The sequence below is a fragment of the Oncorhynchus mykiss genome, chromosome 10, assembly GCF_013265735.2.
Source record: "Oncorhynchus mykiss isolate Arlee chromosome 10, USDA_OmykA_1.1, whole genome shotgun sequence".
In the NCBI taxonomy this organism is placed as follows: Eukaryota; Metazoa; Chordata; class Actinopteri; order Salmoniformes; family Salmonidae; genus Oncorhynchus; species Oncorhynchus mykiss.
This window is the reverse complement of record NC_048574.1, coordinates 84,357,769-84,375,285: the sequence shown is the minus strand read 5'-3', so window position 1 is coordinate 84,375,285 and position 17,517 is coordinate 84,357,769. Positions and strand designations below refer to the sequence as shown.

At 47.9% G+C, this 17,517-nt stretch overlaps 1 protein-coding gene across 1 annotated transcript; it reads left to right on the top strand.

Annotated features, from left to right (window-relative positions):
- Positions 1-1,551: 1,551 nt before the first annotated feature.
- Positions 1,552-17,079, top strand: LOC110532978 (alpha-2-macroglobulin receptor-associated protein-like). Its single transcript, XM_036934310.1, has 10 exons — positions 1,552-1,829; positions 3,793-3,937; positions 8,502-8,632; positions 9,459-9,579; positions 11,825-11,915; positions 12,077-12,141; positions 12,239-12,321; positions 12,437-12,487; positions 14,556-14,681; positions 15,435-17,079. Exons 1-10 carry the CDS (start codon positions 1,668-1,670, stop codon positions 15,501-15,503), a joined length of 1,044 nt encoding a protein of 347 aa, XP_036790205.1. The 5' UTR covers positions 1,552-1,667; the 3' UTR covers positions 15,504-17,079.
- The last annotated feature ends 438 nt before the right edge of the window (positions 17,080-17,517 follow it).

Here is a 17,517-nt window from a genome sequence, read left to right as displayed (position 1 = left end):
AACCAGTACATGAGTAGTCTAACTAGAGTTAGAACAACCAGTACATGAGTAGTCTAACTAGAGTTAGAACAACCAGTACATGAGTAGTCTAACTATATTTAGATCAACCAGTACAGGAGTAGTCTAACTAGAGTTAGAACAACCAGTACATGAGTAGTCTAACTAGTTAGAACAACCAGTACATGAGTAGTCTAACTAGAGTTAAAACAACCAGTACATGAGTAGTCTAACTAGAGTTAGAACAACCAGTACATGAGTAGTCTAACTAGAGTTAGAACAACCAGTACATGAGTAGTCTAACTAGAGTTAGAACAACCAGTACATGAGTAGTCTAACTAGAGTTAGAACAACCAGTACATGAGTAGTCTAACTAGAGTTAGAACAACCAGTACATGAGTAGTCTAACTAGAGTTAGAACAACCAGTACATGAGTAGTCTAACTAGTTAGAACAACCAGTACATGAGTAGTCTAACTAGAGTTAGAACAACCAGTACATGAGTAGTCTAACTAGAGATAGAACAACCAGTACATCATCATGAATTTCCTAATTATTGTTAGACTTTGCCTCTATTGGTTGACCTAACTATAATTAGGTCAACCAATAGAGGCCAAGTCTAACGATAATTAGGTCAACCAATAGAGGCCAAGTCTAACGATAATTAGGTCAACCAATAGAGGCCAAGTCTAACGATAATTAGGTCAGCCAATAGAGGCCAAGTCTTTGAGTTCATGCATCCTCTAAAAGATGGAGAGGGACATATCATGATCAGAGGAAGGTGGTTGATGAACAGTCTAGTGATGATCTTTGTAGAGGGCTACTCTGGGAATCAGCCTGAGTGTCCTCCTTCCCTCTGAGTAGCACCCACTTGATGTCTCAGCAGCTCTGGGCACCAGAAAGTTCACCACACAGTTCAGAGTAGTAGCCAGTCGTCCTCACTACGAGCCCTCTACCATTCCTCTAGTGCTTCAGGTGACTCCTGAGTTTTCAAAAGACCAGGAACAGGCAGCCAAGGGTGAAACAACAACAAAGCTGGTACAGATGCATCATTCAAACAAAAACAACTAGCAAGCTGCCAGTCCATCTGCAAATATTTAAAAACACAATTTAAAAACACATAAATAATTTACCATGTACATGAGCTCTGTGCTTAGGCTGCTAGGGCGCCATGGCAACGTGTAGTTGTGTAAACCAACATAGACAACTTTGTGTGTGTGTGTGTGTGCAGGCGCCAATCAATACCTAGTTTAGTAAACTAAATGGTTAACACAAAATGGGTGACTTATTACTGCTTGAGTAGGCTGTTTCATGTGTGAAAGCTAGCCAACATGTAATTATGCCTGTGTGGTGTAAAATTGCTAAACCCTAAATCCCTTTTCAATCCAACGCGTGGATGATTCCTATTTGCTCAAAGCCTCCCACATCCACCGTTACTAGGAGACGATGACGAGGTGCATTGTGGGTATTGTATGTTTACAAACCCTTTCCCCAGAAGTGTAAACCCAGTTTATAGTTGTTTTAAAACTACATATCCCATAATGCAGTTCAGGACGCGTCCGCCTCTTCTAAACACATGACTTGAAGTACTCGGAGTTAGATAGACCGTAGCTCTGAAATTGCGTTTCATTTTTAAGATTTATTCCATCCATTTTCCGGTACGGTGCAAAAATGAAGTTCGGTTGTTTATTCGCGGTGTTGTGTCTCGCAGTCGGGGCGATTGCAGGAAAGTATTCTCGAGAAATGAACGATCAGAAACCGTCCGTGGACGGTAAGAGCACGGTGGAATTTAGGATAGCTAAACTCAACCAGGTGTGGGAGAAAGCGACCAGGGTAAGAAGTCAAGTCATGCTATTATTATAGTTTAGCTTTGTTTTACTTAAATATTAAGACAGTCGAGAGTTAATTGTCTTCGTTATCTGGTCCTAGTGGAGTCCAAAAGTTAGATAACGTTTTGTCTACACTTCCTTGGTCTATCCAACATTTTGTTTAGCTAACTTAGCTAGCTAACAGTTACCTTAGCTGATTTAGCTACCTATGCCAATCAAGTAACGTTGAAGTAGTTAGAGATGGCTGAGGTCTGATTGTACCCGGGTACTTTAAGGAACCGATTTCTCTCACACACAGACGAGACACACACTACACTTCCTCTATCCTCTCTCCCTTTCCCTCCTCCATCCTCTCTCCCTTTCCCTCCTCCATCCTCTCTCCCTTTCCCTCCTCCATCCTCTCTCCCTTTCCCTCCTCCATCCTCTCTCCCTTTCCCTCCTCCATCCTCTCTACCTTTCCCTCCTCCATCCTCTCTCCCTTTCCCTCCTCCATCCTCTCTCCCTTTCCCTCCTCCATCCTCTCTCCCTTTCCCTCCTCCATCCTCTCTCCCTTTCCCTCCTCCATCCTCTCTCCCTTTCCCTCCTCCATCCTCTCTACCTTTCCCTCCTCCATCCTCTCTCCCTTTCCCTCCTCCATCCTCTCTCCCTTTCCCTCCTCCATCCTCTCTCCCTTTCCCTCCTCCATCCTCTCCCTTTCCCTCCTCCATCCTCTCTCCCCCTCCATCCTCTCTCCCTTTCCCCCTCCATCCTCTCTCCCTTTCCCTCCTCCATCCTCTCTCCCTTTCCATCCTCTCTCCTCCATCTTCTCTCCCTTTCCCTCCTCCATCCTCTCTCCCTTTCCCTCCTCCATCCTCTCTCCATCCTCTCTCCCTTTCCCTCCTCATCCTCTCTCCCTTTCCCCCTCCATCCTCTCTCCCTTTCCCTCCTCCATCCTCTCTCCCTTTCCCTCCTCCATCCTCTCTCCCTTTCCCTCCTCTCTCCCTTTCCCTCCTCCCTCCCTTTCCCTCCCTTCCCCTCCTCCATCCTCTCTCCCTTCCCCTCCTCCATCCTCTCTCCCTTCCCCTCCTCCATCCTCTCTTCCTTTCCCTCCTCCATCCTCTCTTCCTTTCCCTCCTCCATCCTCTCTCCCTTTCCCCCTCCATCCTCTCTCCCTTTCCCTCCTCCATCCTCTCTCCCTTTCCATCCTCTCTCCTCCATCCTCTCTCCCTTTCCCTCCTCCATCCTCTCTCCCTTTCCCTCCTCCATCCTCTCTCCCTTTCCATCCTCTCTCCTCCATCTTCTCTCCCTTTCCCTCCTCCATCCTCTCTCCCTTTCCTCCTCCATCCTCTCTCCCTTTCCCTCTCCATCCTCTCTCCCTTTCCCTCTCCATCCTCTCTCCCTTTCCCTCCTCCATCCTCTCTCCTCCATCCTCTCTCCCTTTCCCTCCTCCATCCTCTCTCCCTTTCCCTCCTCCATCCTCTCTCCTCCATCCTCTCTCCCTTTCCCTCCTCCATCCTCTCTCCCTTTCCCTCCTCCATCCTCTCTCCCTTTCCCTCTTCCATCCCTCTCTCCCTTTCCCCCTCCATCCTCTCTCCATCCTCTCTCCCTTTCCCTCTCCATCCTCTCTCCCTTTCTCTCCTCCATCCTCTCTCCCTTTCCCTCCTCCATCCTCTCTCCCTTTCCCTCCTCCATCCTCTCTCCCTTTCCCTCCTCCATCCTCTCTCCCTTTCCCTCCTCTCTCCCTTTCCCTCCTCCATCCTCTCTCCCTTTCCCTCCTCCATCCCTCTCTCCCTTCCCTCCATCCTCTCTACCTTTCCCTCCTCCATCCCTCTCTCCCTTTCCCTCCTCCATCCTCTCTCCCTTTCTTTTCCATCCACCCCTCTCTCTCATCATCCCGCCGTCTCTAGATGCAGTTGCCCCCAGTGCTCCAGTCTAACACCAGTCTCTCTCTTTCGCTTCATCCATCCCTCTCTTCTTCCTTCCTCTAGATGCAGTTGCCCCCAGTGCGTCAGGCAGAGCTCCACAGTGATCTGAAGATCCAGGAGAAAGATGAATTACAGTGGAAGAAGTCTAAGGCAGAAGGGATGGATGAGAATGGAGAGAGAGAGGCCAAGCTACGACGTGGCTTCAACGGTGAGAGAGAGGGATGGATGGAGGGGAGAGAGAGACTAGAAGGGAGGATGGTTTTAAATAACTACTTAAACTACCTACCTGACTGATGGAGAGAGAGAGAAGGACTAGAAGGGAAGAGTGGTGTAAATAACACTACTTGGTGTAAATAACACCACTTAAACTAGAGCTTTATAAACAGTAGATTGTCTAGAGAGAGACAGGGCTGCTTTATAAACAGTAGATTGTCTAGAGAGAGACAGAGCTGCTTTATAAACAGTTGGTTTTCTAGAGAGAGACAGAGCTGCTTTATAAACAGTTGGTTTTCTAGAGAGAGACAGAGCTGCTTTATAAACAGTAGATTGTCTAGAGACAGAGCTGCTTTATAAACAGTTGGTTTTCTAGAGAGACAGAGCTGCTTTATAAACAGTTGGTTTTCTAGAGAGACAGAGCTGCTTTATAAACAGTTGGTTTTCTAGAGAGAGACAGGGCTGCTTTATAAACAGTTGGTTTTCTAGAGAGAGACAGAGCTGCTTTATAAACAGTAGATTGTCTAGAGACAGAGCTGCTTTATAAACAGTTGGTTTTCTAGAGAGAGACAGAGCTGCTTTATAAACAGTTGGTTTTCTAGAGAGAGACAGGGCTGCTTTATAAACAGTTGGTTTTCTAGAGAGAGACAGAGCTGCTTTATAAACAGTTGGTTTTCTAGAGAGAGACAGGGCTGCTTTATAAACAGTTGGTTTTCTAGAGAGAGACAGAGCTGCTTTATAAACAGTTGGTTTTCTAGAGAGAGACAGGGCTGCTTTATAAACAATTGGTTTTCTAGAGAGAGACAGGGCTGCTTTATAAACAGTAGATTTTCTAGAGAGAGAGCTGCTTTATAAACAGTTGGTTTTCTAGAGAGAGACAGAGCTGCTTTATAAACAGTTGGTTTTCTAGAGAGACAGAGCTGCTTTATAAACAGTTGGTTTTCTAGAGAGACAGAGCTGCTTTATAAACAGTTGGTTTTCTAGAGAGAGACAGAGCTGCTTTATAAACAGTAGATTTTCTAGAGAGAGACAGGGCTGCTTTATAAACAGTAGATTTTCTAGAGAGAGACAGGGCTGCTTTATAAACAGTTGGTTTTCTAGAGAGAGACAGAGCTGCTTTATAAACAGTTGGTTTTCTAGAGAGAGACAGGGCTGCTTTATAAACAGTAGATTTTCTAGAGAGAGAGGGACAGCTGCTTTATAACAGTTGGTTTTCTAGAGAGACAGAGCTGCTTTATAAACAGTTGGTTTTCTAGAGAGAGACAGAGCTGCTTTATAAACAGTAGATTTTCTAGAGAGAGACAGGGCTGCTTTATAAACAGTTGGTTTTCTAGAGAGAGACAGAGCTGCTTTATAAACAGTTGGTTTTCTAGAGAGAGACAGGGCTGCTTTATAAACAGTAGATTTTCTAGAGAGAGAGGGACAGCTGCTTTATAACAGTTGGTTTTCTAGAGAGACAGAGCTGCTTTATAAACAGTTGGTTTTCTAGAGAGAGACAGAGCTGCTTTATAAACAATTGGTTTTCTAGAGAGAGACAGAGCTGCTTTATAAACAATTGGTTTTCTAGAGAGAGACAGGGCTGCTTTATAAACAGTTGGTTTTCTAGAGAGAGACAGAGCTGCTTTATAAACAGTTGGTTTTCTAGAGAGAGACAGGGCTGCTTTATAAACAGTTGGTTTTCTAGCGAGAGACAGGGCTGCTTTATAAACAGTTGGTTTTCTAGAGAGAGACAGAGCTGCTTTATAAACAGTTGGTTTTCTAGAGAGAGACAGAGAGCTGCTTTATAAACAGTTGGGTTTCTAGAGAGAGACAGAGCTGCTTTATAGACAGTTGATTTTCTAGAGAGAGACAGGGCTGCTTTATAAACAGTTGGTTTTCTAGAGAGAGACAGGGGGCTGCTTTATAAACAGTTGGTTTTCTAGAGAGAGACAGAGCTGCTTTATAAACAGTAGATTGTCTAGAGAGAGACAGAGCTGCTTTATAAACAATTGGTTTTCTAGAGAGAGACAGAGCTGCTTTATGAACAGTAGATTGTCTATACAGAGACAGAGCTGCTTTATAAACAGTTGGTTTTCTAGAGAGAGACAGAGCTGCTTTATAAACAGTTGGTTTTCTAGAGAGAGAGAGAGAGAGAGCTGCTTTATAAACAGTTGGTTTTCTAGAGAGAGACAGAGCTGCTTTATAAACAGTTGGTTTTCTAGAGAGAGACAGAGCTGCTTTATAAACAGTTGGTTTTCTAGAGAGACAGAGCTGCTTTATAAACAGTTGGTTTTCTAGAGAGAGACAGAGCTGCTTTATAAACAGTTGGTTTTCTAGAGCGAGACAGAGCTGTTTTAAAAAATCGGGAAGGGCCTTGGGGAAGGTGAAGGTGTGTGGCTTGTTATAATGTGGTGGGGGTGTGAAGGCCTTGGGGAAGGTGTGTGGCTTGTTATAATGTCTTGGGGTGTGAAGGCCTTGGGGAAGGTGTGTGGCTTGTTATAATGTCTTGGGGTGTGAAGGCCTTGGGGAAGGTGTGTGGCTTGTTATAATGTCTCAGGGGTGTGAAGGCCTTGGGGAAGGTGTGTGGCTTGTTATAATGTCTCAGGGGTGTGAAGGCCTTGGGGAAGGTGTGTGGCTTGTTATAATGTCTCAGGGGTGTGAAGGCCTTGGGGAAGGTGTGTGGCTTGTTATAATTTCTCAGGGGTGTGAAGGCCTTGGGGAAGGTGTGTGGCTTGTTATAATGTCTCAGGGGTGTGAAGGCCTTGGGGAAGGTGTGTGGCTTGTTATAATGTCTCAGGGGTGTGAAGGCCTTGGGGAAGGTGTGTGGCTTGTTATAATGTCTCAGGGGTGTGAAGGCCTTGGGGAAGGTGTGTGGCTTGTTATAATGTCTCAGGGGTGTGAAGGCCTTGGGGAAGGTGTGTGGCTTGTTATAATTTCTCAGGGGTGTGAAGGCCTTGGGGAAGGTGTGTGGCTTGTTATAATGTCTCAGGGGTGTGAAGGCCTTGGGGAAGGTGTGTGGCTTGTTATAATGTCTCAGGGGTGTGAAGGCCTTGGGGAAGGTGTGTGGCTTGTTATAATGTCTCAGGGGTGTGAAGGCCTTGGGGAAGGTGTGTGGCTTGTTATAATGTCTCAGGGGTGTGAAGGCCTTGGGGAAGGTGTGTGGCTTGTTATAATGTCTCAGGGGTGTGAAGGCCTTGGGGAAGGTGTGTGGCTTGTTATAATGTCTCAGGGGTGTGAAGGCCTTGGGGAAGGTGTGTGGCTTGTTATAATGTCTCAGGGGTGTGAAGGCCTTGGGGAAGGTGTGTGGCTTGTTATAATGTCTCAGGGGTGTGAAGGCCTTGGGGAAGGTGTGTGGCTTGTTATAATGTCTCAGGGGTGTGAAGGCCTTGGGGAAGGTGTGTGGCTTGTTATAATGTATCTGGGGTGTGAATGCCTTGGGGAAGGTGTGTGGCTTGTTATAATGTCTCAGGGGTGTGAAGGCCTTGGGGAAGGTGTGTGGCTTGTTATAATGTCTCAGGGGTGTGAAGGCCTTGGGGAAGGTGTGTGGCTTGTTATAATGTGGTGGGGGTATAAAGGCCTTGGGGAAGGTGTGTGGCTTGTTATAATGTCTCAGGGGTGTGAAGGCCTTGGGGAAGGTGTGTGGCTTGTTATAATGTCTCAGGGGTGTGAAGGCCTTGGGGAAGGTGTGAGTTGGGCCTAAGAACAGCCCTTAGTCGTGGTATATTCTCCATCTACCACACCCCCTCGAGCATTATTGCTTAAATATTACATATTTTTTTATAACTAAACCAAGATGGACCACAGCCTGTCATTTCCAATGGGGGGGGGGGGATTAATCATAGTGGGCAGAGCCAAGCACAAGCTAGCGAGATCCTATTGGGCTCTTTCTAGCATGTATTTGCATATTTGTGTTAGGGAACGCCTACTCTGAAGTGCATGTGTGCAATAACTAAATTCAACCCTTAAGTAACTCCTTTATAAACAACTATTTTACTTTAAAAAAAAAACTTTAACAATGAATGAAGTCTACAAAACTTAGTCCACTCTGTTAAATAACAGATTGTAATTTGGGGTAACAGAGAACTGTATCGAGATCAAATGTTTAATCGATGAGCTAATGAGCAGAACTTCGTCCAAAATCCTCCCATCTCCACCTTCCGCCACCGCCGGCCACTGGGCTTCCTCTCATCACCATATTTGGTAGTGAGTGGAAACGCCAAGCGGATGCTTCACATTTATACATCTGGCTCATTGTCCTCTCTGGGATAGTATGGTTAACTGGCGTCCATTTTGTGTCTTCCCCTCCACCCCAGTGATCCTGGCTAAGTATGGGATAGTATGGTTAACTGGCGTCCATTTTGTGTCTTCCCCTCCACCCCAGTGATCCTGGCTAAGTATGGGATAGTATGGTTAACTGGCGTCCATTTTGTGTCTCCCCTCCACCCCAGTGATCCTGGCTAAGTATGGGATAGTATGGTTAACTGGCGTCCATTTTGTGTCTCCCCCCACCCCAGTGATCCTGGCTAAGTATGGGATAGTATGGTTAACTGGCGTCCATTTTGTGTCTCCCCCCACCCCAGTGATCCTGGCTAAGTATGGGATGGATGGGAAGAAGGACACCAGACCTCTAGAATCTAACAACCTGAAGGACCATGACATCAGAGAAGGAGACATGTTTGATGACCCCAGACTGGACAAACTGTGGAATAAGGTGAGAGAGGGGGGTGGGAGGGAGGGAGGAGGAGGAGGGAGGGAGGGGTGGGGTGAGGTGAGGAGGAGGGTCGGACGGGGTGGGGGGAGGAGGGAGGAGGAGGGAGGGACGCGTGGGGGGGAGGAGGAGGGTCGGACGGGGTGGGGGGAGGAGGAGGAGGGAGGGACGGGTGGGGGGGAGGAGGAGGGAGGGACGGGTGGGGGGGAGGAGGAGGGTCGGACGGGGTGGGAGGAGGAGGAGGGAGGGGGGGACGGGGTGGGGGGGGGAGGAGGGTCGGACGGGGTGGGAGGAGGAGGAGGGAGGGGGGGACAGGGTGGGAGGAGGAGGGGGGGACGGGGTGGAGGAGGGAGGGGTGGGGGGAGGGCACTTGTTCTCTTCTCTTACCAGTCATTTCCTTTCAAATCAGTGATCAGAAATATGGTAATAACTCCCCCTAGGCCACGCCTCCACCAACCCAATGGCTTTAGATTAGTGGGAAGTAGTGAACGAGTGAACACTTCAGGAGAAAGGTGATATGATTGGGACGCACAGCCAGTTTCAGTATAACAGCGTCCATTTTGGGGATGAAGGTGCTCAGTTTCTTTCCCTCTATGGCTTTCACCCCAGTTTACAACCCAAGAAGTCATTTTGGGGCAACTTGTCTTCAGTTTCTCTCCCTCTATGGATTTCACCCCAGTTTACAACCCAAGAAGTCATTTTGGGGCAACTTGTCTTCAGTTTCTCTCCCTCTATGGATTTCACCCCAGTTAACAACCCAAGAAGCCATTTTGGGGCGACTTGTCCTCATTCTTCCTTCTAACAGTGTAGTGGAAATGTTTCCCTACAGGCTAAGAGTTCTGGTAAGTTCTCAGAGGAGGAGATGCAGAGTCTGAAGAGGGAGTTTCAACACCACAAGGACAAGATCAGCGAGTACAACATCGTCATGGATACCGTCAGCCGCACGGAGGGTGAGAGGGCTTTTTACGCTCGTTCTTCTCTTTTGTCTGTCGTTCTGCCTCTGTCTCTCTCCTCTCTTCTCCTCTCCTCTCTCCTCTCCTCTCTCCTCTCTCTCCTCTCTTCTCCTCTCTCTCCTCTCTCTCTTCTCCTCTCTTCTCCTCTCCTCTCCTCTCCTCTCTCTCTTCTCCTCTCTTCTCCTCTCCTCTCCTCTCCTCTCCTCTCTCTCCTCTCTCTCTCTCTCTCCTCCTCTCTTCTCCTCTCTTCTCCTCTCTCTCCTCTCTTCTCCTCTCTCTCTCTCTCTCTCTCTCTCTCTCTCCTCTCTTCTCAAATCAAATCAAATGTATTTATATAGCCCTTCGTACATCAGCTGATATCTCAAAGTGCTGTACAGAAACCCAGCCTAAAACCCCAAACAGCAAGCAATGCAGGTGTAGAAGCACTCCTCTCCTCTCTTCTCCTCTCTCTTCTCCCCTCTCTCTCTCTCTCCTCTCTCCTCTCTCTCTCTTCTCCTCCTCTCTCTCCTCTCTCTCCTCTCTCCTTCTCTCCTCTCTCTCTCCTCTCTTCTCTCTCTCTCCTCTCCTCCTCTCATCTCTCTCTCTCCTCTCCTCCTCTCGTCTCTCTCCTCTCTCTCTCTCTCTTCCCTCTCTCTCCTCTCTCCTCCTTTCCTCTCCCCTAGTGATTGTCAGTGTTACCCAGTGATGAAGTGTCACTTGGTTTAGGTTGAATTATAATGTAGTTGTTTGACAGCTGGTGATTGTGTGAAATATTATTTTTGGTTTTGTTGACAGCTGTTTTATTGATGAAAGTTAGTAGTGGCAGTGATTGTAGTGGTTTTCTCCACCAACAGTTAGTCACTCTGAATACCACTGTCTGCTAAACGACCTTCATGTATTTGTTGATTGTCTCCCTGTCTGTCTTCTCTCCCTCCTCATCCGTCCCTCCCTCCTCCAATCCCGTCCTTCTCTCCCTCATCCAATCCCGTCCGTCTCTCCCTCCTCGTCCTTCTCTCCCTCCTCGTCCTTCTCTCCCTCCTCGTCCTTCTCTCCCTCCTCGTCCTTCTCTCCCTCCTCGTCCTTCTCTCCCTCCTCGTCCTTCTCTCCCTCCTCGTCCTTTTCTCCCTCCTCATCCTTCTCTCCCTCCTCATCCATCCGTCCCACTCTCCTCCAATCCCGTCCTTCTCTCCCTCCTCATCCATCCCTCCCTCCTCCAATCCCGTCCTTCTCTCCCTCCTCATCCGTCCCTCCCTCCTCCAATCTTGTCCGTCTCTCCTCCAATCCCGTCCGTCTCTCCCTCCTCATCCGTCCCTCCCTCATCCCTCCCTCCTCCAATCCCGTCCTTCTCTCCCTCCTCATCCGTTCCTCTCTCCTCCAATCGCGTTCCTCCCTCCTCCAATCGCGTTCCTCCCTCCTCCAATCCCCTCCCTCCCTCCTCCAATCCCCTCCCTCATCTCTCTCCATCCCCTCCCTCATCTCTCTCCATCCCCTCCCCCATCTCTCTCCATCCCCTCCCCATCTCTCTCCATCCCCTCCCCCATCTCTCTCCATCCCCTCCCCCATCTCTCTCCATCCCCTCCCCCATCTCTCTCCATCCCCTCCCCCATCTCTCTCCATCCCCTCCCTCATCTCTCTCCATCCCCTCCCCCTCCCCCATCTCTCTCCATCCCCTCCCTCATCTCTCTCCATCCCCTCCCTCATCTCTCTCCATCCCCTCCCTCATCTCTCTCCATCCCCTCCCTCATCTCTCTCCATCCCCTCCCTCATCTCTCTCCATCCCCTCCCTCATCTCTCTCCATCCCCTCCCTCATCTCTCTCCATCCCCTCCCCCATCTCTCTCCATCCCCTCCCTCATCTCTCTCCACCCCCTCCCCCATCTCTCTCCATCCCCTCCCTCATCTCTCTCCATCCCCTCCCTCATCTCTCTCCATCCCCTCCCTCATCTCTCTCCATCCCCTCCCCCATCTCTCTCCATCCCCTCCCTCATCTCTCTCCATCCCCTCCCCCATCTCTCTCCATCCCCTCCCTCATCTCTCTCCATCCCCTCCCTCATCTCTCTCCATCCCCTCCCTCATCTCTCTCCATCCCCTCCCCCATCTCTCTCCATCCCCTCCCCCATCTCTCTCCATCCCCTCCCCCATCTCTCTCCATCCCCTCCCTCATCTCTCTCCATCCCCTCCCTCATCTCTCTCCATCCCCTCCCTCATCTCTCTCCATCCCCTCCCCCATCTCTCTCCACCCCCCCCCCCCCCCCCCTCTATAGAGATCCATAAGAATGTGATCTCTCCATTAGAAGGGGAAGTTAAACAACATGTCCTGCATCAGAAACACACCGACCTGAAGGACAAGATGAGGTGTGTTTTAACGCTGTGTGTGTGTGTGTCCTGTGTGTTTTAACGGTGTGTGTGCATTAACGTTGTGTGTGTGTGCGTTTTTAAGGTTGTTTGTGTGCTTTAATGGTGTGTGTGTGTGTTTTAACGGTGTGTGTGTGTTTTAATGGTGTGTGTGTGTGTAGGGATCTGAACCAGGGCTTTGAACGCCTGAGGAAACTCAGCCACGAAGGCTTCAGCGAGGACAGCGGTGAGTGGTACACACACACACACACACACACACACACACACACACACACACACAGTTGAGTGTGACTAGTTGTGATGTCCCCCTCCCTCCTCTCCAGAGTTTAAAGAGCCCAGGGTGAAAGAGCTGTGGGAGATGGCACAGAGAGCCAACCTGACTGGGGATGAACTGGACTCGCTCAAGGTGTGTGTGTGTTTTCTTTCCATATCTGTTTTAAAGTGATCACTTTTCACAGTCTGGATCATAATGTTCTGTCCGGTTTGGGTGTGTCTCTCCCTGTGTGTGTGTGTGTGATCAGGAGGAACTGAAGCACTTTGAGACCAAGGTAGAGAAGCACAGCCACTACCAGGTAACCAATCAATTATTAATCAATCAGTTTTTTTCCCTCATCGACCTACACACAATACCCGATAATGACATCACAATACCCCATAATGACATCACAATACCCCATAATGACATCACAATGCCCCATAATGACACCACAATACCCCATAATGACATCACAATACCCCATAATGACATCACAATACCCCATAATGACACCACAATACCCCATAATGACACCACAATACCCCATAATGACATCACAATACCCGATAATGACATCACAATACCCCATAATGACATCACAATACCCCATAATGACATCACAATGCCCCATAATGACAAAGCAAAAAAAACCTAAAATATGACATTTGTATTCAAGTATTCAGACCCTTTACTCAGTACTTTGTTGAAGCACCTTTGGCAGCGATTACAGCCTTGGGTATGACGCTACAAGCTTGGCACACCTGTATTTGGGGAGTTTCTCCCATTCTTCTCTGCAGATCCTCTCAAGCTCTGTCAGGTTGGATGGGGCGCGTCGCTGCACAGCTATTTTCAGGTCTCTCCAGAGATGTTTGATCATGTTCAAGTCCGGGCTCTGGCTGGGCCACTCAAGGACATTCAGAGACTTGTCCCGAAGCCACTCCTGCGTTGTCTTAGCTGTGTGCTTAGGGTTGATGTCCTGTTGGAAGGTGAACCTTCGCTCCAGTCTGAGGTCCTGAGCGCTCTGTAGCAGGTTTTCACCAAGGATCTCTCTGTACTTCACTCCGTTCATCTCTCCCTCGATCCTGACTAGTCTCCCAGTCCCTGCTGCTGAAAAACATCCCCTCAGCATGATGCTGCCACCTCCATGCTTCACCGTAGGGATGTTGCCAGGTTTCCTCCAGACTTGTTGTTCATGGTCTGGGAATCTTTAGATGCCTTTTGGCAAACTCCAAGCAGGCTGTCATGTTCCTTTTACTGAGGAGTGGCTTCCGTCTGGCCACTTTACCATAAAGGCCTGGTTGGTGGAGTGCTGCAGAGATGGTTGTCCTTCTGGAAGGTTCTCCCATCTCCACAGAGGAACTCTAGAGCTCTGTCAGAGTGACCATCGGGTTCATGGTCACCTCCCTGACCAAGGCCCTTCTCCCCCGATTGGCTAGTTTGGCCGTGCAGCCAGGAAGAGTCTTGGTGGTTCCAAACTTCTTCCATTTCAGAATCGTGGGGACCCACAATGCAGCAGATATGTTTTGGTACCCTTCCCCAGATCTGTGCCTCGACACAATCCTGTCTCCGAGCTCTACGGACAATTCCTTCGACATAATGGCTTGGTTTTTGCTCTGACATGCACTGTCAACTGTGGGACCTTTATATAGACAAATCCAAATTCCAAATCACGTCCAATCAATTGAATTTACCACAGGTGGACTCCAATCAAGTTGTGGAAACATCTCAAGAAAGATCAATGGAAACAGGATGCACCTGAGCTCCATTTAGAGTCTCATAGTGAAGGGTTTGAATAATTAATGTATTTCAGTTTTTTAAAATGTTATTTACATTTGCAAAGATTTGGGAATTGTTGATTACTCAATCCATTTTAGAATAAGGATGTAACGTAACAAAATGTGGAAAAGTGAAGGTCTGAATACACTGTCTTTTATTCACCTCGCTTGATGTCCCAAATGGGCCCATAAGGCACTTAGAGATCTGAGAGGGTTTGACAGGTGTAAGCAATATGGTGCTTTCACCAAGCAAGTGCCTAGGGCGTAGGGTCCATTTGGGATAGGACCACTCACTTTCTCCTCCCTCCCTCTCTCTCCTCTCTGATTCTCTCTCTTCCCTCTCTCCTCCCCGATTCTCTCTCTTCCCTCTCTCCTCCCCGATTCTCTCTCTTCCCTCTCTCCTCCCCGATTCTCTCTCTTCCCTCTCTCCTCCCTGATTCTCTCTCTTCCCTCTCTCCTCCCTGATTCTCTCTCTTCCCTCTCTCCTCCCTGATTCTCTCTCTTCCCTCTCTCCTCCCTGATTCTCTCTCTTCCCTCTCTCCTCCCTGCTCTTCCCTCTCCCCCCTGCCTCTCTCTCCCTCTCCTCTCCTTCCTCCCTCCCCCTCTCAGGAACAGTTGGAGTTATCCCACCAGAAGCTGAGACATGTAGAAGCTCTAGGAGACAACGACCACATCCTGAGAAACCAGGAGAGATACAATAACCTGGCCGAGAAGACCAGAGAGATGGGATACAAGGTAGGAGAGATACAATAACCTGGCAGAGAAGACCAGGGAGATGGGATACAAGGTAGGAGAGATACAATAACCTGGCAGAGAAGACTAGAGAGATGGGATACAAGGTAGGAGAGATACAATAACCTGGCCGAGAAGACCAGGGAGATGGGATACAATAACCTGGCCGAGAAGACTAGAGAGATGTGGTGCAAGATAGGAGAGAGACAATAACCTGGCCGAGAAGACCAGAGAGATGGGATACAAGGTAGGAGAGAGACGATACCTGGCAGAGAAGACCAGAGAGACAATAACCTGGCAGAGAAGACTAGAGACAATAACCTGGCAGAGAAGACTAGAGACCATAACCTGGCAGAGAAGACCAGAGAGACAGTAACCTGGCAGAGAAGACCAGAGAGACAATAACCTGGCAGAGAAGACTAGAGAGACCATAACCTGGCAGAGAAGACTAGAGAGACCATAACCTGGCAGAGAAGACTAGAGAGACCATAACCTGGCAGAGAAGACTAGAGAGACCATAACCTGGCAGAGAAGACTAGAGAGACCATAACCTGGCAGAGAAGACTAGAGAGACCATAACCTGGCAGAGAAGACTAGAGAGACCATAACCTGGCAGAGAAGACTAGAGAGACCATAACCTGGCAGAGAAGACTAGAGAGACAATAACCTGGCAGAGAAGACTAAAGAGACAATAACCTGGCAGAGAAGACTAGAGAGATTTGTTGTAACGCCTCTCTCTCTCTCTTTCTCTCTCAGATGAAGAAGCACATGCAGGATTTAACCAGCAAGATCTCCCGTAAAGGACTGGACCGTAACGAACTGTAAGGGGTTACTCAGACGAGGCCCTGGGGGGGGGGGGGACAGAAGGCCCTGGGGGGGAGGGGGGGGGGCAGAAGGCTGTGTGTTTTCAACATCGGGACTCGAAACAACAAATTAAGTCTTGCTTCGTGTTTTTCTTGCCACAGTGGTTCAGAGTGGCGATGCTGCTGTCATGACAACCCTACGATGAACTGCTAATCTGCCCGTCTATATATATATACACACACACACACACACTTCCGTCCACATCGCTCTTTTGTAGACTACTTTTAATGAAATCAGTGTTTTTCCGCGTAAATCTCATTTGTGATCATGTTCCATTTGAATAATGATGAGCCTGCTTCTAATCTCAAATGGCACCCTATTCCCTACATAGTGCACTACGTTTGACCAGGGGCCCTATGGAAGTAGTGCACTGTGTCGGGAATAGGGTACCATTTGGGATGGAGAACGTGTCTTTCAGTGCCACTACTTGTTTTGTGTAAATATGTGTATATATATACCTACTGTAGGTACATCTGATTATGCCCGTGTATCAAATGTCACCCTATTCCCTACATAGTGCACTACTTTAGACCAGAGCCCCCTGTACGTTCTTGATCAAACACCTACTAACTTTGATCAAGAGTTTTATTCTGAAAGTATTTGAGACGACCACATATTACCACCATCGAACCTTTTCTAGGGAAATAGCTGCGTCGCCGTAGTAACGCGCGGTATCAGTGGAGTTGACGACGACGTCGCCGTAGTAACGCGCGGTATCAGTGGATTTGACGACGTCGCCGTAGTAACGCGCGGTATCAGTGGATTTGACGACATCGCCGTAGTAACGCGCGGTATCAGTGGATTTGACGACATCGCCATGGTAACACATAGGATCATTGGTATATCAGAAAATCTCAAGAACTCCTCCGTGACCTTTGGCCTAATGGTGAAATCCCCGAGCGGTTTCCATCCTCTCTGGCAACTCGGTTAGGACGGACGCCTGAATCTTTTGCAGTGACTTGGTGTGTTGATATTCAATGTCTGCTTTCAGCGTTTTATTCATCTACCAAAATATGGTGCCCTTCTTTTTGCGAGGTTATTGTAAAACCTCTCTGGTCTTTTGTGGTTGAAATTCACAGCTCGATTTGAAGGACCTTACAATTATCTGTATGTGTGATGAGGTAAGTCATTCAACAGTCATGTTGAACACTGTCCTTGCAGACAGAGTGAGTCCTTGTAACTGATGTGGCTTTAAGTACATATTTACTACGGCACTTAATTGGCCTTGTTATAACAATGGGGTTGAATACTTGACTCATGAACATTTCAGATTTTCAATTTATTTGTCAAAATAATAATCTAAAAATATAACTTTGACATGATGGGAGTATTGTGTGTAGGCCCAGTGGAGAAAATATAATAATCTAAACTGAATCCATTTTAAATTAAAGCTGTAACACAAGGGGCTGTATTAACCAATCAGAGAGTTACTGAGAGAACCAGTGTCGTGATTGTAAATCGATGTTAACAGTCTTTGAACCAGTCTTATTGGCCCATGTGGGCGGGGCATCCTGAAGATGCAAAACACTGTAACAAAAATGAATCGAATGTAGATCAAAGCAATAACACCTTTTCTCCCATTTTCTCGTCATCTGGATATTTTGACGAAATTGGTACACAATGAGCATAACACAATTTAACAGAATTACTATTGTAGGCCTAAACATATGTTTAAAGCCTTGCTGATGAATCATGTGTAGTTCACATGGGAATGGAACATAAAACCTGTTTCTGGCACCATGACAACGAACAACAGTCACTGGAAACTATGAGTGCTGTCTTCGCTAATGATCTCTTTTAAACTGCAGGAACTGATGGCTTTAGAGACACCCAGAAGCCTCAGTATCTCAGAGGACTCCGACCCTACGGCAGTAACCAGACGGTTGTTAGTTCAACCCTACGGCAGTAACCAGATGGGTGTTAGTTGAATTCTACGGCAGTAACCAGATGGGTGTTAGTTCAACCCTACGGCAGT

What these genes read in the sequence shown, in the direction of transcription:
- LOC110532978 (XM_036934310.1), top strand. Translation starts at nt 1,668, where the DNA reads ATGAAGTTCGGTTGTTTATTCGCGGTGTTGTGTCTCGCAGTCGGGGCG. An exon ending in TGGACAAACTGTGGAATAAG is followed by an intron (nt 8,633 to 9,458) that starts GTGAGAGAGGGG and finishes GTTTCCCTACAG; the next exon opens with GCTAAGAGTTCTGGTAAGTT. An exon ending in AGAAGCACAGCCACTACCAG is followed by an intron (nt 12,488 to 14,555) that starts GTAACCAATCAA and finishes TCCCCCTCTCAG; the next exon opens with GAACAGTTGGAGTTATCCCA.